Source organism: Notechis scutatus, chromosome 4 (genome assembly GCF_049901735.1).
Source record: "Notechis scutatus isolate UNSWTSFEM ecotype Mainland chromosome 4, rNotScu1.2, whole genome shotgun sequence".
NCBI classification, from domain to species: Eukaryota; Metazoa; Chordata; class Lepidosauria; order Squamata; family Elapidae; genus Notechis; species Notechis scutatus.
In genome coordinates, this window is record NC_142012.1 from 52,215,558 (window position 1) to 52,240,389 (window position 24,832).

Sequence of the window (24,832 nt, forward strand, 5' to 3'; positions counted from 1 at the left end):
GGGGCGTGTCAGTCCCTCAGCTCAGTCTCTGATTCGTCCCTTCTTTCTGCGTTGCAGCTCGCACTTTTGCCTGCGACGCTGCCTCGCATCAAGCCAGCATTCCTCTGCCCGATTCTCAGTCAGAGACTCTGATACGCCCTCTTCCTTTTCCTGATTAGCCTCAGGTCTTCCCTCCCGGTTATCTGCCAACACCTGAGGCACAGTCAGGGAGGAAGGCATTGCCGAAGAGGAAGGTCCTGGGGAGGAAGGCATTTCCAAAACCTCCTCTTCCCCATTGTCCGAGTCTTCGTCCTCTAATAAAGCAGGCTCAAACCTCAGAGCCACAACAGTATGTAGGAAGCACACCATAGTAATGGGGAGACCTTAACTACCTCGACCTCAAACTCTGCGCCTAGTGGAAAGTCAAACAGATTCCTGACAAACCTAGCTGACAACTTGATCTCCCCAAAAGCAGAGAAGGGAACCAGAGGGTCAGCCCTACTGGAGTTCATTCTCGCTTACGGGGTTGAAATGACTCAAAGGCCTTGAAGTAGCAGGAACGGTTGTGGCCGGCCAGTGGCCAGCGGAGCTGGTGGCAGACTCGGAAAGGGAGGAGGTTGGGAGAAACATGGGCCAGTCCTGGACTCTGGGCAAGGCTCTGACGAGGGCTCTGTGTCGGAGACAGAGATGGGGCTAGGGCTGTCTGACAGTTATCAGCTGCCTTCAGAGTTGGAGATCAGTGGGGAAGAAGAACAGCTGGAACCTGTTCCCAGTGTGCACATGCGCAGATCTGCCAGGAGAAGGGAACAGTTAAGGAACAAGGGTCAACATGGGAGTAAAGCCACAGGTGGATGGTGAATGGTCCCTCCTATAGGGAATAAAGAGGAACAAAAGGAGAGTGGGGTTTGCAGGAGACAATTAGTTCATTTAATGAGGGTGAAGATCTGTTCCTGACTTCTTGCCAATCATTGACTGCTACAGCATGGCGTATGGAAGCTATTGGCCTGGCAATTATCCAAGCCTGATAAAATGCCATAGTTGTGAAACTCATGGAAGACTGTTGGCCGGGACTTTGCTGGAGAGGAATTCCCTTTAACCTCAATAAAAGGGGTTTTATCGGGACGAGGAGTCTGCTTTATGATCTTGGGGAAGCCTTAGGTGAGAACAGGAACCTTGGAAGGAAGTGACCGTGTATTACTGGAATTCAACACTGTGACAAGCTCATGCGATGGAACATCCTGTCTGAGGAGGAAGTTGGGACTAGAACAGCGGTCTCCCAATTTTTCTTGCTTGGTGGCCCAGCAGGGGAAGAGAGGGGACAGTTCCTTGCAAGTGGTACATGGGCAACTGCAAGACGGCCGCCGCACACGAGGAGTGGGCCACAGTCTGGCAGGTTGGGGACCCCTGGAGTAGAAGACCTCCTAGGTCCCTTCTAACTCTGTTATTCTGTTGATTAGAGCTTCTCTTGCTGAAGTAGACCGAGATCCTGGCTTCCAAATTTGAAGCGTGCAAACGTGAGGTGCAATTTGAACGAACTTAGTAGGTCAACCTATGACAGAGACAACTGAGAGATTTTTTTTCCCTAGATAGATCACTCAGAATGTTCACGTATAAAGAGTGGGAGCAGAGAGGGAAGAGCAGATTTCCCCCAGGTGGAAGTGGGGAATCTTTATCTTTAATTCAAATTAAAAAAAACTTATTTTAAATGGTTCCTTTGTAGAGGGGGAAGATCCAGGGTTTCTCTGAAAGTTCCTAGTTATCATAAGAACGGAATGGGACAATTTGCCACAACCAATTCACTCCAGCCAACTTGCGATGATCTACTCGCCCTGGTCTACTTGCCATGGTCTACTCACCACGGTCAACTCTTCATGGTCAACTTGCCGTCGCCAACTCGCCATGGTCTACTCACCATGGTCTACTCGCCACAATCAACTTGCCGTGGTCTACTCCCCATGGCCAACTCCCCATGGCTTACTTGCCGTGGCTAAATCACCACAGCCAACTTGCTGCAGGACAACTCGCCGAGGCCAACTGGCCACAGGACAACCCATTAACAAATCTATTTAATTATTTAAAATAAATTTAAAAATTAAATTAATTTTTGCCATTCACCTTTCATTCTGCCCCTCCTTTGGCATCCTTTTTTTAATGATTCTATTCCACTATTTCTTTGGCATTAGTGTAACTCTGCTCCCACACCAAGTTGTCCTGCAGTGAGTTGCCCGTGGCAAGTTGGCATGGCATGTTGCCCGTGGCGAATTGTCACAGACCCTCACAAGACCCCATGACACCCACTTGGTGGGCCCTCGGGGAAGAAATAACCAACACACGTTATGTTTTAAAGGTTATTTGCTTACCCTCACAGCTATGCAAGCCAGTTTGCACGTGACCGAAGACTCGTCTTTCAGGCTCTTTTGGAGCAAGGAGACACACTCCACCAGCGTATCTGAAGAGAAAGAAGAGCAGAGGTCATGCCACCCTTCATCTGAACCAGGAGTCAGCAATCTGTGGCTCTGGAGCCGCATGTGGCTCTTTCATCCCTCCATTGTGGCTCCCGGTTGCTGGCCGGCAAAAGGGAAAAGGACGCTGCATTAGGTGGAGACTCTATGGTGGGGGGACTGGACTTCCGGTCGGCTCCAAAATTGAATGGGAAGTTTCTGGTTAGGACAGTGGTAGCTAACCTTTTTGGGCTCCCGTGCTGAAAATTCTCGCATGCCAGCACCCAGAAGGCAATGCGCGCACCCCCCCCACACCCCCTGCGCATGGGGCACCCCACATGCTGCACATCTCTACGCATGCATGCGAGACCCCCACGCGCCCTTGTCTCTGTGCATGCGCGCGCATCTCCCACGCACCCCTATCCTCGGAGCATGCGGATGGGCGGTGCGCACGCATGTGCAGTAGGGCTCTTCTGGGTGACCTCTCGCATGCCGGCAGAAGTGGCTCTGTGTGCCACTTTCAGCATACGTGCCATAGGTTCACCATCACAGGGTTAGGATTTTTGTGACTATGAGTATTTAAGGTTGCCGACCTCCGATCCGAATGCTTTTGGGCGCAAAATCTAGGCCTCCAACCCACGTTACCTGTTGAGGCTTTTATATTTTCCAGCCAGCTCTCCACACTGAAGCAAGACTGGACGAGGATGGAGTAAATAATGGTCCCGCATAAAATCGCGGTTGTCCCTCTGATCTGGGGGTCTCCGTGGTCGATATAATTCACAATGTCCTTCACGGACTGCTCTTCTAGAAAAAATAAATCGGGCATCAACAAAGAAAAAAATCCACACACAGATGTACCATATTTTTTGGAGTTACAAGACACTCCGGAGCATAAGACAAAAACCACCATTGGTCAATGGAAAAAAAAGCAGCTTTACATGGAATAGATTACTGTTACATGTGAAAATTTGCATGATACACCTAAGAATGTATAAACCAAAGAGACTCCATATTTGTTCTTAATCTGACCTTTTAGATATCAGAACATTTATATAACTTGTTATTTTGCTAAAGTTCTGCAAAGTTACAAAATATTGTGTCCTTGGCTTGATTTGAGAATTCATACTAGGTCGCCCTGACATTAGAGGAAGTTTATTAATGATCTATTGTGTAATCTTTTAAATGAAAAACAGGAAATCTGATGGTGATGATGATGAAGATGAGAGCTAGAGGATTTCCATGGAAGGAGTCTGGGAAGAGTTATGGAAAAACACCCAGGACTACTACCCATTTCCTTCTTATGAAAGTCCCTATAACTCCTATGTGTAAAAAACTGGAAGTATTATGTAATCTTTTAAATGTGATATCCTATATAAGGCTCTAAATACTCTAAGGGGGGGTGTCTCCTTCCCCTAATCTGCTATTGGGAGTTGGGTCCAGTATTTGCAAATACCTTGCAATAAGGCCTTCTACGGATCTTGGTTGTCACAGTCTGTTATTATTGTTTTTATTCTATTCTCTCAATTACAGATTAACAGAGTTGGAAGGGACCTTGTAGGTCATCTAGTCCAAACCCCCCCCTGACTCTGCCACTCCACCTCCTACAGAACCTGCACCTACAGAGCTGTTGTGGCCTGTCGACTGCCGGCCCCTCCAACAGCCAAATCGGAGGAGGAGGAGAAGGCATGCGAGTAGTCAGGATCAGCATCAAGGCAACCTGAGAGCTCCAATGGGGATGAGGAAATGGAGCTGTCAGAGAGAGAGAGGGTTAGAGCCTGGGCCATTCATCAGCCCTCAGATGAAGAGTCAACAGCCCCCAGGTCTGGAGGTGGCTGATGAGGAAGAGGAGGAACAGCTGGGTCCAGTGCCTGAGGCATGGATGCGCAGAAGGGAGAGGAGAGCAGTGGAAATCTATGGGCCGTTCCTTGGAACAGAAGTAGTTGGATGATGAGGAAGAGGAGGAACAGCTGGGTCTAGTGCCGTGATACATGGATGCGCAGAAGGGAGAGGAGAGCAGTGGAAATCTATGGGCCGTTCCTTGGGACAGAAGAAGGTGGCTGATGAAGAAGAGGAGAGCAATGGAAATCTATGAGCTGGTCCTAGGGACGAAAAAGCCACCACTGCTAGCGAATAGTAGCAGGCAAACTATTCATTTCCCCTGCCAGACGGACTTGTTAGCCTGTGAGCAAGAAACATTTTGCTGCGGCTGGCGGCGCTCCTAATAAAGGAATCTTTGAATTAACTTCAGAGGTTCTGCTGTGTTTGGGGAGCTGGGTGAGAACACCCCTGTTTTAAACCAAGGTAAAAATAAAGTTTTGGTTTTTTTTTTTTTTTTAAAGAAATCCACCAAACACACCTACCTCTTTCTTCTTTGTTACTTTCAGTGGGCATTTTGTAGAGTTTGCTGAAGAAAGCTTCCGGGTGCAAGGCCACGGCTGCCCCCACGCAACTGATGGCCAAGGCTTTCACGCTGACCCTGACGTCTTTATCCGGCACCAGAGCTAGAAGAAGGGAACAGAAAAATTCAGGCGGCTGGCTCAGTACAGGTGTCATCTCATAAAACATCCCTGTGCCTGTTTTAGTAGTTGCCATAAAAAAAGAGAGGGGGAGGAAGGAAATCTGGAAGAGCAGTTGAAAGCAAAAGTACATTCCAACTCTTAAAAGATTGTAACTAAAATACCAGCACTTTTGCTGCAAAAATATTTAATTGGAGAACGTGATTGATGACACCCAGCCTGTGAAGGTGCTCAGTTGGAGAATCTGATTTATAACACACCCAGGGGTGGGGGGAAACAGGGTCACAGGTGACTGCAAATGACATATGCCAAAGTTGACTTCATACAAGGCAGGGCCAGTATGTCACCTCTAATGAATCCTTTGAGGTTTTTTGAAGTTTGGCTCGAGAATCATGATTTCATGAGGGCGATTGCTGGAAACCTGACAACAGGTAGTCCTCAACTTACAACAGTCCATTTAGTGACCATTCAAAGTCACGACGACATGGAAAAAAGTGATTTGGGAACGTTTTTCCACACAGACAACCGTTGCAGTGTCCCTGAGGTCACAAGGATTTCCATTCTGATGCTGGAAAACTAACTCATATTTATGACGGTTGCAGCGTCCCGGGGTCATGTGATTTCCCCCAAAGGGACTTCTATGGCCAGCTCAATGCCACTCATCAAACTGGAAGCAAAGTGTGCATTATCTGGGTTTGGCATCCTCCCAACTGTGGGTGCTGCGTTATCCTTTGAAAGTCTGCAATTTATCATCCTGGCCTGCCGTGTTAATTACTGCAGTGTGGTTTGTGTTAGTTTTTTTTTATTTCTAATTATCTTTACTTTGGGTTCGGGCTGCATTTCTGCCCTTCGTAGACTGTTTTTCGAAGAGTTTGTTATTCAGCCGAGGATAATTGGATATTGGGGCCAAGTTGGAGGGATTAAAGGGAATTTATTCTACTTTTGTGACTTTATTTTTGTGTCACGCCCCGGGTCATCACAGAAGGTTGGGAACGCTGCTCTAAGCCGAGGTGTCCTAATTTAGCATTGGCCTATTTTCAATCTTTTCAATCTTTTATTCCTTTTAAATTCTTAATTGTCCTGAGTGTAAAGGTGTTGACGGCTTTGTTCTTTCTCCGCAGGGTCTCCGTGGGGCTCGACTCACCCCCTTTCTCTCCCGTGAGCAGAAAAGAGGCCGACAGGAGGCGAACGCAGTGGACTAACGGCGCAGCACTTCCGTCCTTGTAGCCCCCGATATCACCTTTCATTCTGGAAAGCTGTTGTTAAGAAAATAAAAATAATAAAAATCCTATTACAATTTCATTGGAGAGATTAAAATACACCAGAGTCCAGGGCTGGGATTCTGCCAGTTCGGAACGGTTCAGGCAAATTGGTAGTTTGGCGGTGTCTGCCCTTTATTTCCGTGTTTTGCAGCTCCGCTGATTTACACGCTCACCGAACCACGGTCAAAATGGAAGGGGCTTGACAAGCAATTGCAGTTCCCAACTGACTTAAACAACTGCAGTGATTCCCTTAGCGACTGTAGCAAGGAAAATCGTAAAATGGGGCAAAAACACAACTGTCTCACTTAACAATGTAAATGATGCAGGGGGGGAAGTCGATTTGTGGTTGTAAGTTGAGGACTAGTTACTGTAATTATCCACCCCTGCCAGAGAAGATACTTAGGTGAGATTGTTTGGTCTCCCAAACCCTGAACATTTTGGAGTTGTGAGTCAGAGCCTCTCTGCACCCCCTAAGAGGGTCTCCCTTCTGGCTAACTGGGGGGGGAGGGGGACGAGCAACCCCAGGCCCTACTGCTTTCCCCCATCAGACTGACCTTACTTCCATGGTCATCTAGCTCAGTTTCTTCCTTAGGCCCAAACTTCTCCATGCTGCCATTGGAAGGCTCCCTCCTGTGGCTCACACTTTTTGCTAAATGGGATCGCTGAAGCTCTTTAAAATAACAACAACAACAACAACAATGATGATGATGATGATAATGATGGAGGAGGAGGAGGAGAAACAGAAATCTGGGGCTCAGTTGGGGGAGGTCATAAATTGAGAATTATCCGCATTTGCTTCCACAAAACGTCAACGTACCAAGGCACGAATTTCGGAACGGATCCATCGCCTCGTGTAGAATGCTTGTCGTTTCGTCTTCCTCCTCCTGCAGCTGTCCAATTTGCATTCCAGAGTATTGGTTCTCCCCACCTTCTAGAATCTAAATTTTACACACGGAATAGTTTAGTTTACTTTGTCATTGCACCTCGTACAATGAAATTAGATACCGTCTTCAGTATACATCATGACGATGAAAATAAACACAAACACACATCCTTCGCGTTCTATACATTGAATGTGAAAACCCCTGATATTGCATTAATATTACACTATACAGTAGAATCCAACAGAGCTACTTGCCCTGGGATAGAAGCTGTTTTTCAGCCTGTTTGTCCTTGTATTTTATTATTGTCCTGTACCTTCTGCCAGATGGTAATAGTTCAAAAAAAAAAAAAAAAAAAAAGGCGGGTGCCCAGGATGAGATGGATCTTTGAGGATGTTTTGAACTTTCTTAAGGCAGCAGGAGCTCTAAAGCTCTTCCAAAGAGGGGAGAGGGCAACCAATGATCCTGTGGGCAATGATGTTAACCCTCTGGAGGGCTATCCTATCTGCCACCGTGCAATTGGCAAATCAAACACAGAACAGTAAGTATTCTCATATTATTCTCGCAATATTCTCTATGATGCAGCAGTAGAATAAACTTTCAAAGCGGTTCGGATCAGGTGCCCCTGGCCCCCACAAAAAACCTAATAACTTTTTTAAGACTTGTGTACTTCAACTCACAGAGTGCCTGGTTGGCTCAAAAATTCTGGGAGTTGAAGTCCACATGTCTGAATGCTGCGAGTTTTGGAAACCCTTCGTTTTAGATGGAAACATAAATTTTAAAATGAGCTTTACCAACATTCTGTGTGTGTATGTGTGTGTATGTGTAAAAGAAGAAACAGACATCTTGCGATCTCCGGAACAAAAATTATATTTATTATACTTCCTAAACTTTCGTCAGCCTCTGCTGACATCGTCAGAGTATCGTCAAAGTTAATTACAGGTAGAAGGTGGTTGGAAGGGCCTATTACGCATGCAAGGTCTAAATTTATTAATGATATATAACGACATAGATCTCTAGTTTAATATTCTGATGATGTCAGCAGAGGCTGACGAAAGCTTAGTAAGTATAATAAATATAATTTCAGTTCCGGAGATCACAAGATGTCTGTTTCTTCCAAGTATACTTGGAACTCATATTTTTGGAATAGTTTGTGTAATATACATATTGTCTTCTATATATAGATGCTCAGTTAAGAGAATGTAAGTTATTTCCATGTTCTTTGCGTGTCATCCTTCCCCCCCCCCCCCAAAAAAACAACAACAACATTATCAGTCAAGTCAGTGTCCAGTGCCTGACGCGCGGATGCAAAGAAGGCAGAGGAGAGGAGAGCAGTGGAAATCTATGGGCCGGTCCTTGGGACAGAAGAGCCACCGCTGCTAGTGAAGCCCCATCCTAGCTCCGGGGATAGAAGGCAGAGGGCAGACAACTATTCATCTTCCAGCTGGACAGACTTGTTAGCCTGCGAGAGAAACTTTTTGCTGGGGCTGCTGGCATTCCTAATAAAGGAATTGTCAACTCATAAAATATTTCTATGGTCTTTTTAAAGTTGCCAACAGAAAGGGAGGGGGGAGCAGTGAGACAGCTTGCAAACCGAAAGTGCATTCCATAAATGTTTTTCAAAGATAGTAACTAGGTGACTGAAGTTTCTGCCGTGCAAAATTCTAATTGGAGAGCATGATTGATGACTCTGGGCTATGGATGTGTCCCATTGGAGAATATGAATTACGATACACCCAGGGGGTGGAGGAGAAAGAAAACCAGGGTCAAGGGTTACAATGAATGATGTGTCACAGAGTCAGCTGCACCCAGGCAGTGGCGGACATGTTAACTCCCAATAAATCCTTTTGAAGTTTTAGAAGTTTGGTTCGAGACTCATGATTTAATTGGGGGTAACTGCCGAAATCCTGACAGGAATCTTTTGAGTTCACATCAGAGGGTTCGTCGTGTTTGGGGAGCTAACCCTTAGGAACCACTTTTTACCATTTCAGAGAAATCGGACGGGGTCACAGCCGAGTCCGGCCCTTCTGTGGTGGTCTGAGAGCTGTCGCTGATGGGCGACGAGGTGCCGTCGTTCACGTCGGACTGGATGGCGCTGATCTGGCTGGAGCTCCTGCTCAGGATGTCGTCATCCGTATCGGCTTTCGGGGTCGCGCCTGTCAAATCACAAGCAGAGATCTCGGACTCGGACTGCAAGATGTGCTGAGAACGGGGTTGCTCCGTGATGATGTCACAAACCGGAGGGTCAGAGGCCGAGCTGGCCACAGGAGAGATGCCCGACGTGGATGTCAATTCACTGTTTAGCTCGCTTTTCACAGACCCTAAAAGGAAAAAGGAAGATTTTATTACGTAATACACGCAACTCCCTTTTTTTCTTCTTAAGAAGGCAGTAAAATCGCGAGTCAAGAAAAATGACAGTAGCATAGATTTCAGTCATTCTCACAAGGATTGAGAAAGCCAACCTACCTACAAAGCCCATCTGGCTGGTTTCAGATTTGGCTTCAGAATCATCTTCCAGGCTTTCTTCTCCTGAAAGTACTTTGGCTGACAAATCAATGCAAGATTTAAAGATAAATAATTAAATAAAATTCTGACAACTTTTATCATACACTCCGTGCAACCATTTGATTGTCTTTTTGCAAAGCTGTTGTTCTTTTTAATTTTTTGAGTTACACTTTCTCGCCTGCCGTTTCCTCCGTGAGCTCAAAGCCATCAAACGGATGCTCTACCCAGCTCCCATCGTTCTTCTTGGGAAGGTATGGAGGACTCAAATTATCCAGCCAGCTCTAATCATTAACCCTGTTTTTAAAATTTGGGCTAAAAATCTGGAAGGTCCCCATCGCCTCGTTTTGCAGGAGGTGATAGGCAATGGTTTAAATCAGAGGTGGTATGCTCCCGGTTTGGCCCGGTTCAGCCGAACCGGTAGTAAAAATAACTACCGGTCCGACGATTAGCTGAGAGGATAAAACAAGCGACAAGCGACTCCTAACTTTTCATTTCTTCATCCTCTCAGCTGATTGGTGCGCGCATGTGTGTCAGGGATGCATGCGCAAACGCACGATCACCCATCGGACCGGTAGCGAACAAGGTAGGAACCCACTGGTTTAAATGGTTTTAAATAAAGGGCAGGCAGGCCATTCCGCAGAGAAAGGGGGCTGTCCAAATGATGGATTTCTCGGATCAGGCCTCGTGTGACTTAGGATAACTAAGGGATTCTCTCAAACTATGGGTATACTGCGGCACAATTACGCAGAACTCAAGACAAGAGACTGCCTGGCTCACAAAACAGAGCGCTCTTCAAACAGCTTTTCAGCATTGCTGCTTCTTGAAGTGGCCCTTTGAAAAATAGAGATTGCGCGCTTGAGTGTGCGATGTTAATACAATGAAGCGAGTGCATTGGAGCCCGAAAGGAAACATGAGGGAAACAAACAAGATTCAGGTATGTTTGACTCTAAAAAGGGACTCACATCAGGAATGGTCCCTGCTTGTCTCGTGGAACGCCAAAGAGGCAGACGGTCAGCAGGGCAAAGCGGAATGTGACAACGCGCCATGGTCAATTTGCCATGGCCAACTTGACCAAGGGACAACTCGCCATAGCCAACTCACCACTGGACATTAGCCATAACACTTAAGATTTATATATCGCTTCGCAGTACTTTACGGCCCACTCTCAGCTGTTTACAGAGTCAGCCTCTTGCCCCCAATCATCTGGGTCCTCATTTTACCGACCTCAGAAGGACGGAAGGCTGAATCAACCTCGAGCCGGTCAGGATTGAACTGCTGGCAGTTGGCAGAGTTAGCCCTGCAATACTTAGCAACAATGTTGGGCTCAATTGTGATCATAAATCAAGAACTACCTGTATCTATATCTCAATTTTTATCTCCATCGCCATCTTTCTCTCTCTCGCTACCTACCTGTTTATAATTTTGTTTGACACAATATAGGTAAAAGTTCCCCTCCTTGCACATCCATGCTAGTCATTTCCGGCTCTAGGGGCTGTTGCTCATCTCTGTTACAAAGCCGAAGAGCCAGCACTGTCTGAAGACGTCTCTGTGGTCATGTGGCTGGCATGACTAAACATCTTCAAAGGTGCGCAGAATGCTGTTCCCTTCCCACCAAAGGGTTCCCTATTTTTCTACTTGCATTGTTTACGTTCTTTCAAACTGCTAGGTTGGTAGAAGCTGGGACAAGAAATGGGAGCTCACTCCGTGACGTGGCGCTAGGGATTTGAACCGCCAAACTGCCGACCTTTCTGATCGACAAGCTCAGCAACTTAGCCACTGAGCTACCACATTCCAGACACAACATAGCAGTGCATTATTAGGGAAATGCCACAAAAATTCAAATCAAAGGTAATACAATTCACTCAAAAGCAGCCTTTTTTTGAAGAAAAAAAAGGAATGTACTTTGTTGAAACAAAGTATTGCATTAAAAGGAGTATTCTAATCTTTTAGACATTTAACCAAATCAATTCATTTTGATTGCTTATGTGCCATCAAGTCAACTACTGATTATTTGCAACCCCATCAGTAGGACTTCATTATGATACCTTCTATAATTTTAACAAGAGCAAAAAGCAAAGAATGAGACATAAACTACAATTCTTTTAAAGATCAGCAATAATATATGACAAAAGGAGAAAAAAAAAAAAAGAATGAAGGACCAAGAACCAACCAATCAAAGTTTTCCAAGTCAAAGTAACGAAAATAGATAGCAAAATAGAAGACCAGGCACAGATTTCATAGATATAATCACCTTTTTGTTTTCTGGCAAAAACAGGGCTGCAGGAAGACCCACTTCCAGCTGCAAATTACAGAAAGAAATCAAGGAAGAGATAAAACTAATCATTAAAAAGAAATCATAACAATCTCTGAGAAACGCAGCAAGAGTGAATTTGAAGTCAATCTTTTAAAGGAATTGTTTTCAGCAACTGACTATTTTGGAAAATCAGTTGCTTTGTCTCCCGTCGAGCACAAATCAATTCCTTTTTCTCAACAATCGAAAAGGGGAAAAAAATTAAAAAGTCAATTTTGTAAGATACCCTCAATTAGAAAAATAAAGACTTTATTCCAATTTGATGCAAATTTTAGCATGCAGAGAAATAAAATTGCTTAAAAAGGAAATACCTAAAACAATGCCGGAAAAAAAATCCACAAAGCCATTTTAAATCTTTTGAAGCGTTCTGCTTTCTGCAGTGGAACTCTTCAGGGAAAAAAACTGCATGTTGCATTTCTTGCGGTCTCCCCCATTTCCAACCCGTAGGAAACACTGCTTACCTATCAGTTCCACAATGCTGTCGCTCCGGCTGCGGCTCACAATCTCATCTTTGGCTGCACAGGCATGCAAAAGCCCCCCACGCATTGTGAGGGCCAACAGCAGGTTGGGGGGAGGCGTCCTGAGGAGCTGCTGCAACAATTCCAGGGATCCGGTCACCACGTTGTGGTCCCGGTGCTGAGTGTAATGGAGGCTCAGTTCGTATACCTGTAACGGGGAGGGAGCACAGTTGAGATTCCCACTTTAGCAGCCCTCCGTGACCTGTACTGGAAACATTTCCCTATATTTGGGGAAGGGGAAGGGGTGAGAAACCCCCACTTGCAGCAGCACTGCAAGAGAATAAGTAATAGGAATCGCAATAAGACTTATATCCCACTTCACAGTGCTTTGCAGCCCTCTTTAAGCGGTTTTACAGTGTCAGCCTCTTGACCCCAACAATCTGGATCCTCATTTGACCCACCTTGGAAGGACAGAAGGCTTGAGTCAAGGATTGAACTTCTGGCAATGAGCAGAGTTAGCCTGCAATACTGCATTCTTAACCACTATGCCACCATGCTCTTAGATAGAGTTGGATGGATGGATGGATGGATGGATGTAGATAGATAGATAGATAGATAGATAGATAGATAGATAGATAGATAGATAGATAGATAGATAGATAGATAGCAATAGCCCTTAAACTTATATACTACTTCACAGTGCTTTCCAGTCCTCTTCAAGAGGTTTACAGAGTCAGCCTCTTGCTCCCCCCGCAACAATCTGGGTCCTCATTTGACCCACCTTGGAAGGACAGAAGGCTTGAGTCAAGGATTGAACTTCTGGCAATGAGCAGAGTTAGCCTGCAATACTGCATTCTTAACCACTATGCCACCATGCTTTTAGATAGAGTTGGATGGATGGATGGATGGATGGATGTAGATAGATAGATAGATAGATAGATAGATAGATAGATAGATAGATAGATAGATAGATAGATAGATAGATAGCAATAGCCCTTAGACTTATATACTACTTCACAGTGCTTTCCAGTCCTCTTCAAGAGGTTTACAGAGTCAGCCTCTTGCTCCCCCGCAACAATCTGGGTCCTCATTTGACCCACCTTGGAAGGACAGAAGGCTTGAGTCAAGGATTGAATTTCTGGCAATGAGCAGAGTTAGCCTGCAATACTGCATTCTTAACCACTATGCCACCGTGCTTTTAGATAGAGATGGATGGATGGATGGATGGATGGATGGATGGATGGAGATAGATGAATAGATAGATAGATAGATAGATAGATAGATAGATAGATAGATAGATAGATAGATAGCAATAGCCCTTAGACTTATATACTACTTCACAGTGCTTTCCAGTCCTCTTCAAGAGGTTTACAGAGTCAGCCTCTTGCTCCCCCGCAACAATCTGGGTCCTCATTTGACCAATCTCAGAAGGACGGAAGGCTGAGTCAACCTTGAGCCGGTCAGGATCAAACTCCTGGCAGTCGGCAGAATCAGCCTCTAATATTGTATTCTAATCACAAGGACGGAGAGACGGACGGATGGAAGGAAATGAAACAAAAAGGGAGGGAGGAAAATAGCAATAGCACTTAAGAGTTATATACCGCTTCATAATGTTTTAGAGCCCTCTCTAAGCAGTTTACAGAGTCAGCCTCTTGCCCCCCTAACAATTTGGGTCCTCATTTTATGAACCTTGGAAGGATGAATCAGTCTTGAGCCGGTCAGGATCAAACTCCTGGCAGTCGGCAGAATCAGCCTGTAATATTGCATACTAACCACTGTGCCACCATGGGTCATGGACGGACGGATAGATAGAAGGAAAGAAGGAAAGGCACTGGCCTTTCTAGCACTTAGACTTATATGCTGCTTCAGAGTGCCCTATGGCCTCTCCAAGAGGTTTATAGAGTCAGCTCTTGCTCCCCCAACAATCTGGGTTTTACCCATCTTGGAAGGACGGAAGGCTGAGTCAACCTTGAGACAGTCAGGATCGAACTGCTGGCAGTGAGCAGAGTCAGCCTGCAATACCACCTTCTAACCACTGTGCTACGGGGGGCTCTTGAGCGAATCGATACCTGTATGAGTTGATCCAAGGAAGGCGAAATCTCGGTTTCTTTCTGGATCACCCCAAAGCTGCCCTTCAGGCTGGTGTCTTTCACCTCCTGCTGCAGCAACGGGATCAGGTACCTCAAGGTGAGCAGCACCCCAAGAATCAAGACACTGGGATGCTCTTCTTCCTTGGGACACAACAGCCCTGTGAAGATGATTGGAAGAACTGGAAAAACAACAACAAGGCTGCTCTCCAGCCCCTCGCAAGGCCCGCTAACCTCCCCTACCGCGGATCCAGGGAACTCCAGTGATGGGATTCAACCGGTATAACAACCAGTTTGGTGAGCGTGCGACTCGCAGGCGTGCAAAGCATCCGCAAACCACCCACCCCCGCCCCTTTTCAGCTCTAAAACTCACCTTCTACTGCAGCCCCGTGAGTACCACAGCTGATTTGCGCGGCAATTTGCTATGTTGCGCGAATCAGCCGAGTTGCAAAACACAGAAATATAGAACAGACTACGTGATACGGCCCTACCCTAGAGCAGGTCTGCTGCGCTTGTGTGCACCACTCGACAGCGAATTGTTGGGTATCAGGCGCACACGCGTGGGGGGCATGGGAAATGCACGTGCATGTGTAGAGATGCATGGCACGCTGGGGGGGGGGTCGTTCGTGCATGCGCAGATGTGTGGCATGCATGGGGGTGTTGCGCGCGTATGCGCAGAGGCCCCCGCACGCATTGCCTTCTGGGTGCTGGCACGCAAGTGTGCGTGCAATTATCAGCACAGGAGCCCAAAAGGTTAGCCACCCCTGGACTAGGCCACGGGCAGATGGCTGGGGCCAACTGATCGCCGGCATTACCGGTTCGTTTGAACCGGGACAAACCGGTAGTAGCCCGTCCCTGGGGGAACTCCCTTGTCAGTCCCCAGGTACCCCACTTTTCAGCAGCAGGTATCTATAGGCAAGTCCTGTGAACGTAGCTGCAGCCCACAGTGGGAGTCTCCAACCTTGGCAACTTTAAGACTTGTGGACTTCAACTCCCAGCAAAGCTGCTTTAGAGCAGAAGTTGCCAACCTTTTGGACCTCACGGACCACCAAACTCCTAATTTTAAATCCCAGGGACCACTCATATGAATTTTGACTGACAGTGCCTTGCTGACGTTGGTGGGAGAGAAAGAGAGAGATCTGATTTACCCTCTCTGTCACCCTCTTTCACACACACACACAAACACAGAAGCAGGGGTGGGATTCAAATTTTTTAACAACCGGTTCTGTGGGCGTGGCCTAATTTGTGGGTGTGGCTTAGTGGTCATGTGACTGGCTGGGCATGGCTTGTATGTAAATATTATAAATATTTATGTAAATATTGAATTTTTTTATAAAAAAGAGCAACTTTCACCCAAAATCAGGCAAAGCAGGAAGGCAGATTGAGTTGCTCACAGAATCACAGGTTCACTCAGAGATCTATCTTTCTGCCATCAGCTACCCGAGTCTGTCACATAAAATTTGCTAGCAAGTAAACTCACAAAATTAACTCACAACACACCATGTATGTAAATATTGATTTTTTTTATTAAAAAAAGAGCAACTTTTACCTAAAATCAGGCAAATCAGGCAGGGAGATTGAGTGGCTCACAGAATCACCGATGCATTCAGAGAACTGTGTTTCTGCCATCGGCCACCTGAGTCTGCCCTGCTTCAGTCCTAAGGAAGGTTCAGCTCTGCTTAAAAGCAGAGTCGAAGATCTAAAGATTAGCTAGAAAGCAAGAAATCCAACAATTTCCTGCTTTCTAGATAATCTAAATCTCCCGGCACAGCAGAACAGCTGATGGTAAGGGGAAAAAAAGAAAAGGAAAAAATAGCAACTTAGCAGGCAAGTTGGCCAAGTAAGGAGTGAGTGGGCGGGGAAGGTTCCCGCGGGCCATATAGGCAGTGCAGCCTTGTGTTCCCGCACAGACTGGATTAATTGCTTTGGGGGGAGTGCTTTGGGGGTGACATTTCTCTGCGGACAACCAAAATTTCCGGTTGGCGACCACTGCTTTAGAGCACACCAGCCATCCAGAGAGCCCAGTGAAGCAGGGAATGCTGGAGGAGCCAGTGGGTGATGGGAGATAGATTTTTCCACCTCTATGTGTGTGTGTGTGTGTGTGTGTGTGTGTGTGTGTCTTTTTAAAAAAACCCTGGTATCTGGCTGGTCAGTTTGTTTTTGCCCAGTGCACACCCCTGCCAAGATTTACTGATTAATGGGCACACAAGACACACCCCGTTGCTTAAATATGCTTGTCAGAGAGTGTATATTTCTGCACCTTGCCTGACTGGCTGACTTTTTGGTCTTGTTTTTAAAGGGGGGGGGGGGAGAGTGCTCAAAAGAAAAGAAAAAAATAGAAACTCCTTTCACTGGCAAAAAAATCAGCTGGAACCTGCGAACCATTTTTTTGAGCAAGGCAGAGATCATTTTCCCACAAATGCAGCTCTTTATTTAGAATTTTTACACCAGTTATATTTGCCAAATGCCCAAAAGAGGGGATGATTCCATATTTCTATGGTATGTTATAGAGGGTAACTTTGAGTCAATCCTGAAACTTGGGAGTTGCCCGGGCAAACCCGTTTCTTGCAGATTTCTCAAAAGTAGTTTACCATTGCCTCTTTCCTAGGGCTAAGAGTCAATGGCTGGATCAAGGACACCCAATGGGCCTGGTGCCTCAAAGGCAGGACTAGAACTCCCAGTCTCCCCATTGCTAGCCAGGTGCCTTAAGTACCACATCAAGCTGGCTCTTGGGTTATAGTAACGGAGGTGAAGACGTTAAAGTTTAGCGAAAGAATCATGCCGAAGAACGATTTCCCCCACCGTTGGAATCAAGTGTCTCAACAAGCGACATTTGGACGTCTTCTAATGTTAATAATTGACACATTCAGTTTAAAGTGAGGCAAATGTCAGACTTCCGTGTTTGAAGTCGCCAATATTTATATGGCTTTTGTTGTTTCTTAGCCTTTGCTCCTTCTTTTTTCAGAGTTATCACCTGTCAACCCCATAAAAGGCTCGAGAAAGTCACTTTTACGGCAGGTATTTCTTTAGAAATATATATGCAAAGAATGGGGGGTATAGTTGAAAGAGGGAGAGGGAAGGGTGGGAGAGAGAGGGAGGGAGGGGGAAAAGGAGGGAGAGAGAGAAAGGAGGGAAAGAGAGAGAAAGGAGGGAGAGAGGCTGAGAGGGAGGGAGGGGGAAAGAAGGAGAGAGAGAGAAGGGAGAGAGGAGGGAGGGGGAGGGAGAAAGAGAAGGGAGGGAGGGGATAGATAAGGAGAAGGAAGGAGAAGGAAGGGAGAAACAGAAGGGAAAGGAGAAGGAGAGAAGGGAGGGAGAAGGGAGAGAGGGAGAAACAGAAGGGAAAGAGGGAGAGAAGGGAGGGAGGCTGAGGGAGAGAGAAGGGAGGGAGGGAGAGAAGGGAGGGACAAGGAGGAAGGACGGAGGGGGGAGAGAGAGGGAGGGAGGGAGGAAGGGAGAACAATAAAGATCCAGCAAAGCTAAAGCAGGATGATCAATTAAGACCCTTACCTAGCAATACTTGAAGCAACCGAGTGTAAAAATACTGTGTCCTTCGTGAATGCTGGCAGATGCTCACCGCGGCCGCGGCCGCCGTCCGACGGATGGTTGAAGAATTGGAGTTAAGGTTACCTATGAAAGCTTTTAATAAAACCTAAAGGGAAAAGAAAATCAGTGAAGTGTTTCTGTGCCAACCTAAGTTTCCTTTTTCCAAAGTCTGGAATCCCCACACGGTCCATTATGGATGCAGGTAAGTGCAGGGCGCACGTTGAGGCTCAGGGAGGGCGAAAAACGGGCCTCCCGGAAGTCCAGGAAGGCAGGAAATGGGCCCGTTTCCAGCTTGCCGTGAGAGCCTCCGGAGCCTGAGGAGGCCATTTTCATCTTCCTGGAGGCTCAAGAAAAGCCTCAGGAGTCCGGGGAGGGCAAAAAACAGTCCAAAAATGGGCCCATTTCCGGCTTCCAGAAAGCCTCCGGAGCCTGGGGGAGGGCAAAAAGGGCCTCCCTCCCACCGTGATACAGGAGACTGACTAGGCTACACCCACCACGGCCACACCTACCCAGCCACTGGGCAGAGAACCCCTTGCTAAAAAGATTTTAAGCCCACCCATGGCGTTCAATGTGTAAAAAAACCATGTTTACTTTGATGTCACTGTCGTTGGCGAAGTTGCCAAAAGCCGCCATGATTTTGGGCATCGCCACCGCCAGGGTCTCTTGCACGGATTCTTCGGGCCGCCGGCTGACCCGGGTTAAGCAGGGCAGGAGGTTCACAAAGTATGGCCTGCACCAAGAGACAGCAACAAGGATCACTCAAAGGGAAGAAAGTCCCTGTTGGTACATGGCACCAAATAGGCCGGAAAGGCACAGGAGAAAACGCAAACCGGAAAGGGTGCCCTGACCCCAGGCCTAACTTAACAGAACAGAGTAACAAGAGTTGGAAGGGACCTTGGAGGTCTTCTAGTCCAGCCCCCTGCTCAAGGCAGGAAAACCTACACCACTTCAGATAAATGGCTATCCAATCTCTTCCTAAAAACTTCCAGTGTTGGAGCATTTTCAACTTCTGGAGGCCAGTTGTTCCACTGATTAATTGTTGTAACTGTCAGGAAATTTCTCCTTAGTTCTGAGTTGTTTCTCTCCTTGATTAGTTCCCATCCATTGCTTCTTGTGCTGCCTTCTGGTGCCTTGGAGAATAAGTTGAGACCTCCCTCTTCCTTGGGGCAGCCTTTTAGATAAGGGAACACTGCTATCAGGGGTGGGGTTCAGCCGGTTTGAGCCGGTTCAAGCGAACCGGATGTTAAATTTACATCTGGTTCGCCCAACCGGTAGTTGAAACAACCGGCTGGCCCTACCTACGCCTCCCCTCCTCGGAGTCTCCATCCGGCCCATTTTGGGATGCAGGTTAAGTGCAGGATCCGAGCAGAGGCTCTGGGAGGGGGAAAAACGGGCAGAAGCGGAAATTCTGGAAGTCCGGAAATGGGACTGTTTCCCGCTTCCGGAGGGCCTCCAAAACCTGGGGAAAGGCTGTTTTTGCTCTCCCAGAGGCCCGAGGGAAGCCTCCAAACTCTGGAAGTCCTGATAGGCCACGCCCACCATGGCCACACCCACCCAACAACCGGGCAGAGAACCGGTTGCTGGGATTTTTGAATCCCACCCATGACTGCTATTATGTCTCCCCTGGTTCCTTGTTTATTGCACTAAACAAGACCTACCCAATTCCAGCAACTGTGCTTTATGTTTTAGCTTCCAGTGCCTTAAGACCCATTAAAGGGAATATACAGAGATCTATCTTCCCAGCAAGGAGGATAATGTAGTAGAGGAAATTACTAGCATCAAATGCCAGGCCAAGTTGTGTGACAGCATGCAACAGTCGGCTAGGCAGATGGGAGGCCGGCCAGCCAGGTGACAGTCCAACTCCCAGTAACATACAAGTAACAACCCAAACCACAGGACCTCAAAGCTGCTTGGCTAGAATCCCCACCCCCCCCAGTTCAGCTTCTTGCTCTCAAGGAGACCATCCCACCTGCATTTCTGAGGTCTAACCAGGTGTGCCAGTTCAGCAAATCTCCACAGAGCAGCTCGCAAACTCCGGGAAGCACCGTTCTGCAAAACACAATGGACAACAGGCTCACCTGTCAGCGACAAGGCAGGGCAACCTGTGCTGACTTTTACAGAATTCCTTCACGCAAAATAAACCTATAGCGAAGTAATTCTTTACTGGAGCTGGGAGCAACAATGCAGCCTGATTTCAAACGCCCAAATATTCTTCTTGAAAACTCTAGATCCGTGACGGAAAACCTGTGGCACGCGTGTTTGGTTTGTCTTCCATCAAGGATATTCAGTGCTTGGAAGCACAGTGAAGGAATAAAAGGGGCTTCACCTGTTTTCTGTTACTGTGTTTGTTTTGTACCCTACCCTGGATCATCACAAGTTCTCAAAGTGAGATTTGCTATGACAACAAATGAATCTTTTTTTTTGAAATTCTCAATTTTGATTTTTCATGCAGCAAATATTGACAAATATTGTAACCCGGTCCTAAGACCAAACTGTTTCAAAACCGCCATTCTAAGGCAGCATTTCGCAACTTTTAGTCACTGTTAAGATGTACGGAGTTCAACTCCCAGCATTCCTCAAGCAGTCTACCAGCCTGCATTTTGCAGCCATCCCATTAGCCCCCCAAATTCTCTCCCCTCAAACGAAGTGTTCATTGCTCATGATAACAAGTTGTAATCCCAAATTCCTGTGGAAAACTTTTATACATGCAAACAAAACTGTACACAGACAATGTTGTGTCAAAAAAGAACTCACTTTTTTAATCTCTTTGTAGAGTTCCAGTTGTAACCTAGGAAGACTAGAATCCATCAACGCCTAGAATGGAATCAAGCGTACATATTAACAATGCATGCGCTATTCCAACATTATGTACTAAATTACATTTATTTATTATAATGGTTCTTTAGCCCCTGAATAGCAAAGCATAGAGAGGATTCTGATATCTAGTGTTTCTTATCTCTACTTTTATTCAACAGCACTAATCTATATATACATAAAAGCGAAAGACCCCTCACGCATCATCACAAAATCTCCAGAACCGTAAAGCCTACAAACTTGACATTTGGCATGTTTGTTCCTCTTGGCTTCTAGGGACGCACTAAGACAGGATTTTTCCAAATGACCACCAAAGCATTAGTATTTCCTATATGATTATTATTAACACGCTTTGATACTAAGGAGTTCTACTCCCCCTCCCGACCTGAAAAGAAATAACTTCCAAATGCAAAACACAAGCAGAGGAGTTTCAGTTTCAGTTTTAATTTCAACAGCACCAAGCAGCTTTAGCACAGAACAGTTGAGCAAAGCCACGCCTAGGCTCCTTGCTGTCTCTTTCTTGCTCACACAGCAAATACTTTTTCCATTTCCAAACAGCCCTCAACTCTCTCACACACTGACAGGACGCTAGCCAGATGAATACCGATGGATGCTGGTAGGCAGAATGTTTTTCTCCTTATTTTCCTCCCCAAAAACTAAGCCTGATCACATAGTTTCGTTAGCAAAGCACGGGTATAGAGCTAGTAAATTATTACAAAGGACCGAAAGAATGTCTAGGTCAGGGGTATATGTCTTGGCAACTTCAGACTTGTGGACTTCAACTCCCAGAATTCCTCAGCCAGCCTTGACCTATTAGCAAAGCTCTCCTGGCAATAGACTTCCAGGAATCTAAACTCTAATTGTTTTGAAATTCAACACAACTTCATATTAAGACATGTAGCTTCAAACCCTCCATGCCTGGGAATTACAGGTAGTTCTCTATTTACAACCATTCAGTGACTGTTCAAAGTTATAACATCAGTTTTTTCAGCCCTCAAAGGTCTGTTTTTCTGAATTTAATGCGTATTTCTAAGTCATAATATACCGTCTTCCCCACAAAATAAGACCCTGTCTTATATATATTTTGCCACCAAAAAAGGCGCCAGGTCTTATTTTCAGGGGATGTCATCCACTGACTTAACCTTACTTGTGTGCATTGCCTCTGGCCTCCGTTTCCCTGTCAGAGGTCTTCAGGAACTTCTTCTGTGGCCGGCAAGGCTGTCCTGAAGGCCTCTGCAGCCGATAACAAAGGTCTGGATCGATCCAAAGCTTTGTTATCGGCTCCAGAGGCCTTCAGGAAAGCCTTGCCAGCCTTGCCGGCTGCAGAAGAAATGGGCCGGCCAGACAGGTGTCGGGGTGTGCGAGGCCTGGCTACAACTGTCCAAAGGTAAGTAGTAGGGCAGCTCCACCTCCACATCCTCACCCTAACTTAATTTTTACCCTTCCACTCTGGAGTAGGTGTGATCTTAATTAGGGCTTATTTTGGGGGTAGGGCTTATATTGGGCACACAAGCTAAGTCTTTCTTTCAGGGTAGGTCATATTTTCGGGGAAACAGGGTACATCAAGAGAGTAACTACTTTCAGCCATCCCAGAGCAGGTTTTTTCAGCCACCCACGGTCTGTTTTTCTGAATTCAATCCCTATTTCTAGGTCACTAAAAAAAATACCACTTACTTTGATCACTTTATTGAGACATTCATCGGAGACCATTCTGACATCAGATTCTGCGTCATCGCTACAGAGGAGGAACAGTTCCATGGCGATCCCCAACAGTTTTGGGAACTCTGGAGAATTTCTGAAACACAGACCCCGCATCCAGTTAGGAAACAAACCCTAACCTCATTCGCTCACACAGTTTCAATGGCAAAATGGGGAGAACAAGTTATGGTCTTGTTTGGTTTAGAGCCGTAAGGAAAAAGGGAGCTTTGCAGTTCTAGCAAGCTGCACAGATCTCCTCTTCGGACAACACTGTTGTGGCCTGCCAGTGGCCAGTGGAGCTGGTGACAGGCTCGGACAGTGAGGAGGTTGGGGAGGAACATGGGCCAGTCCTGGAGTCTGGGGGAGGCTCGGACGAGGGCTCTGTGTCGGAGGCAGAGATGGGGCCAGGGCCGTCTGACAGTTATCAGCTGCCTTCGGAGCCGGAGATCAGTGGGGAAGAAGAACAGCTGGAGCCTGTTCCCAGTGTGTGCATGCACAGAGCTGCCAGAAGAAGGGAACAGTTAAGGAACAAGAGTCGACTTGGGAGTAAGGGCAGAGGTGGATGGTGAATGGCCCCTCCCATGGGGAATAAAGAGGAGTGAAAGGAAAGTGGGGTTTGCAGGAGACAATTAGTTCAATTCATGAGGGTGAAGATCTGTTCCTGACTTCTTGCCAAGTAATTGCTGCTACAGAGTGGCGTTTGGAAGCTATCGGCCTGGCCACTCTCCAAGGCTGATAAAGGTCTGTAGTTGTGAAATCTCATGAAAGACTGTTGGCCGGGACTTTGCTGGAGAGGAATTCCTTTTAACCTAAATAAAAGGGGGTTTATGGGGACGAGTAGTCGGCTTTGTGCTTTTGGGAAGCCTAGGCCAGAACACCCACAGCCACGAGAGGGATACGTAATGTTAATCACGAGCAGCTCAAGAAAAGCCCGTTTTACAGTCCCATGAGGCTTTTGGGGAGAACATGTCCCCTGCCTGACGTTGCTAGACCTCCCAACTCAAGAGAATTCTCTGCTGAATGGGAAGCCATCAAGCAGATCTTCCACCCTTGGTTTAGAAAATGAGAAACGGCATGCGTCAAACTTTTCCTTTTAATGCATGCTGCCTCTTTCTCCCGTCACAGCACGATATTCCTGTCAGGTACCTAATTGTGATGACCCAGAGTATAACACAAAGGTAACAAAATCCAAAATGTAAATAAATGTCCTTTAATGCCTCCAACTTGACCCCACTGTCCAATAATTCTCAGTTGGAGATAAAATTTATTCAAAAATAGTCTTCAAAAGAAAGCAATACAGTCCGAACTTAATGAGCAGATAGAGGTGAAATAAAAACCCAAAACAAACTACAATGAAGGAAACTCCACAATGGACCAGGATAAGTAATTACCCACTTCAAGGAGATAACAAGGCACAGTCTGTTGGAAGGATGCCAACCAAGATAACTTCAGCCCAGAATAAAACTTGCTTTGCTTCTGGCAACGCTGTGTTTTAACCGCCTCTCTTATATACTATTCTCCCTAGCTGCAACCAATGAGGGAATCATGGCCGCTTCCTCTCTCCTAAGCCAAGTTATTGCCTTCTCCATTCCTTCCTGCGTGTCCTAGGATGAAGAGGGGATGGGCCTGGTTCTTCCTCTGACTGCCCAGCCGGCGTCTGCCCTTCCCTTCATGCACACTTGGCACAGACTTCTTGGGAACTTTCTCATCGCTGCTGCTAGCCCCCACAATCTCTGAAGGCAGCAGTCCACTCCCTAATGGTCCTGGCCCCTCATCTGAGTCCTTGCTCTCCTCAGCTGTCTGCACCTGCTGCCGGCTAACCATAACAGCATCCACATGTAAATCATGTGACCACAGAGATAAAACGGTCATGCGTGTGAAAAATGGATGCTGTGAAGGTCGTAACTGTGAAAAACAGTCACAGGCCCCATTTTTCAGTGCTGTCATGACTTCGAATGGTCACTAAACGAACTCTTGTAAGACGAGGACTACCTGTACCATATATCCATTTTTTTAAAAACATCCCCCCGCCCCCCAGTTTTAAGTAACGGAGTTCAGGGAAGGCTTGATTACCTTAAACTCTGAGCCACGATGTTTTCACATATTGTTAGGCAATGATTCACCCGATCTTTCTTGGACGTGGACAGCTCCTTCTTTCTAAAATGAAAGGCACAACCATTAAATTAGGCCCGCATCTTGTGTTCTTGTTCTCTAGCCATAAACCCACCGCTTTGGCTCAGTCAGCTTGCTTTTGGCAACTGCCTGGAGGAGGAATGAAACTTTGGACTTGCTCCAGCCTGCTCAGAAATGGAAGAAAGTGTATCAGTCTGTGGCTGC

The 24,832-nt window shown here is 46.5% G+C and overlaps 1 protein-coding gene across 2 annotated transcripts in view; it reads right to left on the minus strand.

Annotated features, from left to right (window-relative positions):
• Positions 1-24,832, minus strand: part of HTT (huntingtin) — a 115,565-nt gene that overhangs the window by 88,801 nt on the left and 1,932 nt on the right. Inside the window, exons 2-18 of one of the 2 annotated variants that reach the window (XM_087963447.1) lie at positions 24,569-24,652; positions 22,472-22,592; positions 20,738-20,797; positions 19,953-20,032; positions 18,575-18,713; positions 17,948-18,089; positions 14,423-14,601; positions 12,357-12,561; positions 11,836-11,883; positions 9,546-9,623; positions 9,063-9,400; positions 7,016-7,136; positions 6,753-6,868; positions 6,081-6,192; positions 4,781-4,921; positions 3,066-3,224; positions 2,340-2,428 (exon numbers count right to left, since the gene is read on the minus strand). In XM_087963447.1, coding sequence (XP_087819573.1) covers positions 2,340-2,428; positions 3,066-3,224; positions 4,781-4,921; positions 6,081-6,192; positions 6,753-6,868; positions 7,016-7,136; positions 9,063-9,400; positions 9,546-9,623; positions 11,836-11,883; positions 12,357-12,561; positions 14,423-14,601; positions 17,948-18,089; positions 18,575-18,713; positions 19,953-20,032; positions 20,738-20,797; positions 22,472-22,592; positions 24,569-24,652 — 2,212 coding nt within the window. The remainder of the gene's footprint in view (positions 1-2,339; positions 2,429-3,065; positions 3,225-4,780; positions 4,922-6,080; positions 6,193-6,752; positions 6,869-7,015; positions 7,137-9,062; positions 9,401-9,545; positions 9,624-11,835; positions 11,884-12,356; positions 12,562-14,422; positions 14,602-17,947; positions 18,090-18,574; positions 18,714-19,952; positions 20,033-20,737; positions 20,798-22,471; positions 22,593-24,568; positions 24,653-24,832) is intronic. The other variant, XM_087963448.1, reaches the window with a different exon arrangement.